This window comes from Grammomys surdaster, unplaced genomic scaffold, assembly GCF_004785775.1.
Source record: "Grammomys surdaster isolate TR1022 unplaced genomic scaffold, NIH_TR_1.0 189, whole genome shotgun sequence".
In the NCBI taxonomy this organism is placed as follows: Eukaryota; Metazoa; Chordata; class Mammalia; order Rodentia; family Muridae; genus Grammomys; species Grammomys surdaster.
This window is the reverse complement of record NW_021604634.1, coordinates 4,437,380-4,445,314: the sequence shown is the minus strand read 5'-3', so window position 1 is coordinate 4,445,314 and position 7,935 is coordinate 4,437,380. Positions and strand designations below refer to the sequence as shown.

Genomic DNA, 7,935 nt, shown 5'->3' with positions numbered 1-7,935 from the left:
ATACACATTCACACACACATACACACACTCATACACATTCACACACATTTATACACACACTCATATGGATTCACATATACACACTCATACACACACATAACACACATCCACACACACATCCACACTCATACACACACTCATACACACGCATACACACACATATGCATACACACACACACACACATACACAAACTAAGAAAATTAAGTCTTAGAAACATAGCTTCCTGCTGTGTTGATTATAAGTGCTATCATTTTCTGTGAGAGTGTATTTCCTTTCACAGACTAAGTTTGTGAAACTACACAAGAATGAAATTGGCTCAAACACTGAAGACTTATTTAAGGAGCTCAGAGGAATAAAATGTAGTAGATTCGTTATCAGTGTATAGCACTGGTTAGAAATTTATAATTGGATCCAATTTCTTCTTAAATTATTTTCCATTATCATCATCATTATTGTATGGTGTGTTTGTGTGACACATATAAAGCCAGAGGATAACTCAGGGTTGGTTCTCGTCTTCCACCTGGACAAGGAAGGATCTTCTTGTTGGCTCTCCCATTCTGCCTACCCCAGGCTGGCTAACCTATGTGCTCATATCTCTGCCTCTATTCCTACGGGAGGAGTGCTAGGATTGCAAATGTGTGTCTCCACAACTGACTGTTTTACTTGGATTCTAGGGACCAAATTCAGGTTGTCAGGCTCTATGGCAAGTGCTTGTACCCACTGAGTCATCTCACTGAACCTGGATTCAATTTCTGAACCAGCTCCCCTGGCAGAGGGAAGTTCTTTCTGGTGGCAGCATGCACAGCCTGAGGCAGCGGGAGACAAGAAGCCTCATGTGCTAAAGGGAAGGTCTGCCTATGTTATTAGTCCAGATATAGCTAACTTGATGTTAATTAACTTGTTGTGAGTGGGTCTCGGGAGCATAGATATTAGAGATACAAGCAATTTGATTCAGCTGAGATTTAGTTTTTTTTAGTTTATTTGCAGTGTTATGGGAATGGCCCTAGGGCTTTGTGTATGTTAAGCAAATACTCTATTCGTAAGCTAATACTCCCTAATTGTTTCTTCCGTCTAGCTCTCTATTTATCTGTTTTGAGATTCATTATATTTCCCTGGTTGGCCTGAAACTCACTATGTAGACTAGACTGGCCTTGAATTTTACAGAGATCTGCCTGTTTCTATGCTGGGGTTAAAGGTGTGTGCATCCATGCCCGATTTGCTTTTTGATTTTGAATCATGATCTCTTCTAGCTGAAGCTGGTCTCATACTCACTAAGGAGTCAAGGGTGACCTTGAATTCCTGATTTTGTTGCCTCTACCTCTCAAATGCTGAGAGTAAGGGCATCTTCCACCAGGCCCACATTATGTGGTGCTGGGGACTAAATTGAGCTTTGTGCATGCTAGGCAAGCACTCTGCGCAACTGGGCTACAGCCCCCACCCTCAACTGAGCCATAGTCACATGTTCTTTGCATGGTTTAGGAGGAACTCCTGATGCATCTGTGGAGGTATCCATCTCTCTCCATCCATGGCATTGAGGGTGCGTTTGATCAGCCTGGAACTAAAACAGTCATTCCTGGCCGAGTCCTAGGAAAATTTTCAATCCGTCTAGTCACTCCAATGACTCCGTCTGTGGTGGAGAAACAGGTAAGACACTACGCTCAACAGTACCATTTCTGGGTCCCATTCACTATGGCAAACTAAGCAGTTCTGTGGTTATTGCTGAACTTTCTTTTTTTTTTCTTCAATACAAAGAATGAAATAAATGTCATGAGACCCCCATCAGTCTTACTTGGGGCAAACCTCTTTCCTCAATTATACATGCAATTACAGAGGTCAGAGAAATAGCCATTTGGAGGTGCAGTGATGGGAAATTTTTAAAAATTAGACAGTAGCTATAAAAGGAAGATTGGTTTTACACATAGATGGAGTGGGCAGGTGACTACGCTTGGCTGGAGCCAGAAATTCTCAGGCCCGAGCATTTCTTACTCATGATGTTTGAAATCAGCGTGTTGAAAGAGCTGTGTAAGGAGAACACTATCTGCAAGGAGTGATCCGTCTATGCTATCAGCCCATTATTAATTTACCTCCAGTTGTTTTAACAGGGAGTAGACTCTTGAATAAGGGAGCTCAGGAAATACCTCAACATCCTCCTTGGTGGTCTCGCCCTTGTCAGTCCTCTGTCTCAGTCTTGGGCTCTAATTGCATTCTAAAAGCCTCCTTCCCTCTTCCATCTGTCCTTCCCTCCTGCTGCTTTCCTCCCTTTTGGAAGCACTGCTGTTATATCTTATAATACACATTCTACAAGGGCAGGCCCTTCCTTGTCTCATTCTTGGCTACATCCTCAGCCATCCTTGGGGCTAATGAATTCTAGCTGCAGGAATGAATGGAAGCAATCATCTGGAGGCTGGAGCCTCCTGGAAGGAGTTCCTCATCAGCCATCAGAAAGGAGCAGAGAGGATTGTTGAGATGCCTCCTGCACTGTTTAGCTTGGAGTTGCTTCCACTTTGCAGAGTTTCCCAGGATGTGCCGTGTCCCCCAAATATTCACTAGAGTGCTACTAGATCAGAAAACCAAAGTCATTGCAATTAAAGAACTGTATTTCGTTATGGTTCATAAGTTTGCAGCAAACATCACTGAGCTGCCACTGTGGATGAGGGACTGTGCAGGTACATAGGTTGAGGGGTAAGTAGAGCCCATGTTTCCCCTCTGGGTAACGCCTTGGAAGCTCCTGTTCACCGTCACACACCCAGTGGCATAACTAAGGGCTCACAATGCTCCAACTCCTCAGATCAGGGTTTCTACTGGTTTCTGGATGGAACACTATACACTCTGCATGAACCAAGTCCAGCATTCTTACCACTGACTGTGTCACCTTCTAGGTGACTCAGCATCTCGAAGCTGTGTTCTCTAAAAGGAATAGTTTAAACAAGATGGCTGTTTCTATGGTACTAGGACTCCACCCATGGACTGCAAACATCAATGATACTCAGTACCTTGCAGCACAAAGAGCCATCAAAGCAGGTGGGACTGATATTTTGATCCACCCATTTGTAGCAGGGCCAAGCTACTTTTAAAACTCAAGTATCAACTGTCTTCTTTATCTGTGGTGCACTGGTTACAGTTTTCTAGTATCAATAGAATGAGTATGAGGAGTATGAGTTTTCAGAATCAATAGAGTGAGTATGTATTGAAAGGGAGTTTATCTGGCTGCTTTTCCTGAGACAGTCTGGGCACTTCAACAGTGGCTGCATTACACTGTGAGATAGCTGCTTACTCTGTGAGGCTGGATGCTAACTTGATGCCGGAGACCTGGAAGATTCCTAGAGGTCTTCAGAGGGGTTACTCCATTTTGTCTGCCATTTTGTCCAGTCCATTGCCCCAACCAATGGACTGCTATCTCCCACATTCAGGGTGGTTCTTCTCCCTACTAATAAATTCTCTTTGGAAACACTCTCCCAGAGTCACACAGAGCTGTGCCTCAGCCTTCTAAGGTAATTCTAAATCCAATCAAGCTAACAATGATTAATGGTCACAGGCACTTAGCTACTAAACAGTAAAGCCAGGGTTCAAATTAAAGTCGTCGGGAAAAATGATAGATTAGGAAAACTTAATACTCTCCTGAAGGAAAACTTATAGACATGTTGGCCAACACATAAAAAAATATCATGGGAGAAACTTAGGGATTATAATGGAGAAGCTGTGGTCCAGTGCAAGATCATCCCTGTGAGCATCTCTTCTTGGTCATAGAAAGGAACATGCTAGCCAGGCAGTGGTGGCACATGCCTTTAATCCCAGCACTTGCGAGGCAGAGGCAGGTGGATTTCTGAGTTCGAGGCCAGCCTGGTCTACAGAGTGAGTTCCAGGACAGCCAGGCTTACACAGAGAAACCCTGTCTCAAAAAAACAAAAAAAGAAAAAAAAAAAAGAAAGGAACATGCTGTATAGGCCTATGGGCAGTATGAAGCAGGGATCAAAATGAGACCCAACATGTAAAGGTAGTTGTCTCCTGAGAGCACTGCTTGGTGTGTGTGTGTGTGTGAGAGAGAGAGAGAGACAGAGACAGAGAGACAGAGAGAGAGACAGAGAAAGACAAAGACAGATACATGGAGAGACAGAGAGAAACAGAGATAGACAGCTAGACAGAGATAAAGACAGTGAGAAAATGAGAGATCCACCATCTTTGTTGTGCTTTGAATGAATACAACTTTCTCTAATAATTTACAGTCCTAGGCCCCTCCTTGCCCCGTCCAGCAGGAGTCCAGGGAGATCACCTGAAAGAGAGAATGGGGAAACAGGTAGACGCAAAGTATGATGGCTTGTCTATAGGCTGATCAAACTGTCCGTCGATTTTACTTTTTTCACACAAGGGTTATATACACAAAAAGGCAGGATGTGGGGAAGGGGATGACTCAGGAGCGTAGGTGTTCAGGGGGAGTACAGATATCTTCCAGAACAGAGTATCGGCTGGGTGAAGGTTCAGGGGACATGTCACTATGACTCTGTACATGATTCACTTGTCCTTATCTAAGATGGTCCTATCCACCAAGGCTACTCAAGGTATCCACAAGACCTGTGACTACTTGATCTTTATCAAGTTTGGTAAATTTCTACCAAAGCTGCCTGTTTACAATATCTTACAGCTATCTGTTTCAGTGTTTTTTCACAGAGACCCAAGACTTTGTGTCACAGAGACCCAAGACTTTGTGTTAGCAGGTTAACTTAGGCCTATGGCTGATTTTAGGCCTTCAGTGTATAAGTAGGGCTGCCCCTGACACCTCCTTACTTAGCTTTGCTACTCTGGTTGTGATTCACCACATTCTGAGTCTATAGCTGGACTGCTTGGTTCATGTGACCATGAATATGTGGTTTCCACAAAAGGCTTTATGGAAATAGATCACTGTGGTGATTCTTGGTTGTTGATTATATCTGGAATTAACTAAAACCCGAATGTCTGGGCATATCTGTGAGGGATTTATTTTTTCTTAATTAAATAATTTAAACTGGGAAGATCTACTTCCAATCTGGATCTTTGAGGTAGGAAGATCCACCTTTAACCTGGGCCACACATTCTGTCTATACAAAGGACATGGAAGAAGGAAGCTTGCTCTCCTTGCCTGCTTGTCTTTGCTCTCACTGGGCAAGTCCATTCCTTAGGAATATTCAATGCCTTTGTTTCCATGGCAACAATACCTTACTAGACAGATTCCTACATATACTGAAGACAAACAGAGACCTCCACCCTTGTGGACTGAGCAAAATAGGGAAGCCCAGACCTTTTCTATTAATTCTTTAGAGTTATTTTATTTTATGTGTTATGAGTGTTTTGCCTGTATCTGCATCAGTACAACAACTGGAGGTCAGAAGAGGGCATTGGAGCCCCTGGAATTGCTGTTATGGATGATTGTGAGACCTGTGTGTATGATGAACCAAGATCTTCTGGAAAGGGCAGTAAGTCTTTTTACCCACTGAGCCATCTCTCCAGCCTTGCCCAGACCTTTTTGAATCATAATCTCTCTGCTGGGATTGAAGGATACAGACTTGAAAAAACACAGAATAAATCCAAGACTTAGTGCCCTGCTCTCCTATAGTGCCATTCCTAATGATCCCATTGTTGACAGACATCTTACTAACGACATATCAAAGGGAAGAGTCAGGAAGGCAATTGGAATGCTACAGAGAAATGACGTGTTTGAAACAGCAAAGGCAGATACCATGAAGGGTTATGAAATACTTTGGCTGGAATGCATTGGACACTTTTTGGCCTGTGGCGAATGGCGAAAATTAACCACTACACAGGGCACAGTTTTGTGTGCACAGGGGGCTTTCTTCCCTGGCACTTCCTGTGGTCCTCATATCAGTCTTCAGATAGCAGAGGACCTGAAGGTTTATAGAGACATTTGCTAAAGAGCACTGTGCTAGCTGCTGAGAGCAAATCTGCTCTAACTACAAGGCTTCCATCCACATTCTAACTTGTCTTTGTGAGTAAAGAGAGGGGACATGGGGTGGCAGAGATGGCTCAGTGGTTTAGAGCACTTGTTGCTCTTGCAGCTACCCAGGTTCAGTTCCCTGTACCCACACGATGGTTCAGAGCCATCAGTAACTCAAGGTCCAGAGGATCCACACCTGCTTCTGACCTTTGTAGGGACCAGATATGTTTGTGGTATACAAAGAGGAGCAGGTACGACACACATGCACATAAAAATACAATAAATAAATAGATCTAACTTTAAAAAGAAGAGGTGGCCTGCTTTATTTTGTTTCTTTATTTTCCATCTCCACTCCTCCACTGGTAACTTTTTCTCAGAGCTAGCGGTTGAGCTAATCTTCATCTAGCGCCAAGCGCAGCAGATGAAAGTACGTCATGAGGTACCTTGAAAACTAGAAAAAAGCTGATGGCATGAGGTTGATAGGTAAGGTCAGAGATCTTTATATATGTCACCTTAAGGTGATGACAATGATGATGATTACAGTGACGAAACTCCACTTCCATAATATTTAATTCATGATCCTGATGATTAACTTTAACTGTCAACTTGATGCAACCGAGAATCACCTGGACAGAAAGTCTCAACCCAGAACTGCCTAGATTGGGTTGCCCTGTGGGAATGAGTATGGGGGATTGTGTTGGTGACGTTGATTGATATGGGAAGACTCAATCAGCTGTGGGTAGCTGGTTACACACAAGCCTAGCACCTGGGAGGCAGGGGACTCTGAGTTTGACACAAGTCTGAGCTATATAGTGAATTCCATCCCAGCTTGGTCTATTTGACAAGACTCCAAAGAAATAAAGAAAAGTACACATTACTATATTCATAGTCTTGCCATGATTTACTCTAGTGCCTTCTTTGCCTGTGTTTTAGTGTTTGGAGTTGATCCTGATATGATTCAGGATGGGTCAACCATTCCAATTGCCAAAATATTCCAGGCTATCACACAAAAGAGTGTGATGATGCTCCCACTGGGGGCTGTGGATGATGGAGAACACTCTCAGAATGAGAAGATCAACAGGTGAGTGGACCCTGTGAAAGCAGGGAGCTCTATGTGGGCCTGTCCACTAGTCTTGTGTGAGACTGGACAATAACTGACCTGGTGGCTTAAGGCTGGAGTCTTTTCTCCCCACATTCCTTAGGTTGGGAATCCAGGTTAAGCCTCTTTTCGGACCACTGCCATTCCTGTGTGTCTTGGAGTGACAGGAAAAGAGCTGAGGAGGAGAGAGAAGTGAGGAGGAGAAAAGGATGGTCCTGCTGGAGACAAGCAAGGGGCTCCAGTGCGCCGTTCCCCATAAGTTCACCAAGCCCGTGGAATTATGAGACATCCCCTAAGATTGCTTAAATTTAATCATCTTCTCACTTGAAGGCCCACCCTCCATTGTTGTCTCATTGTGGGTGAGGGCTTCAATGTATGGGTTTGGTTTCTATAAACCTCCAAACTAGGGATAAACTGGAATGTTTGATTCTTCAATCCTTGCCACCAAGGAAAGGCAGGTGGGGCAGTGCTCTGCAGGAATCCTATCACCCAAAGAGGCTAAGGCAGGGGGATAAAGCAAAAGCAAAGATAATGGGGATTTGGGGTTGAGTCCAGGATTAATTGCCTCCTCTTCCTTCTCCTCCTTGTTTCTCTCTTCCTCTTCTTACTCCTTCTCCTTCTTCTCTTCCTTCTCCTCCTTCTTCCTCTTCCTGCTCCTCCTTCTCCTCTTCCTCCTTTTTTCCTTCCTTTTTATGTTCTGAGACAGAACCTCATTCTATACCTCTGGCTGACCTGGAAATATCTATGCAGACCAAATTGGCTTTGAGGTTTCAATGATCCTTTTAGCTGTTTTCCAAATGCCAGGATTTGTCATTGGATACTACATCTGGATATCGTCTTCTTAATAATACTAATACTAATACTAATACTAATACTAATACTAATACTAATACTAATACTAATACTAAT

At 43.5% G+C, this 7,935-nt stretch overlaps 1 protein-coding gene across 1 annotated transcript in view; it reads left to right on the top strand.

The window, feature by feature from the left end:
* The window catches only part of Cndp1 (carnosine dipeptidase 1), a 29,343-nt gene that overhangs the window by 20,047 nt on the left and 1,361 nt on the right, over window positions 1-7,935 (top strand). The window contains exons 8-10 of the mRNA XM_028768978.1: window positions 1,481-1,645; window positions 2,881-3,022; window positions 6,861-7,008. Coding sequence (XP_028624811.1) covers window positions 1,481-1,645; window positions 2,881-3,022; window positions 6,861-7,008 — 455 coding nt within the window. The remainder of the gene's footprint in view (window positions 1-1,480; window positions 1,646-2,880; window positions 3,023-6,860; window positions 7,009-7,935) is intronic.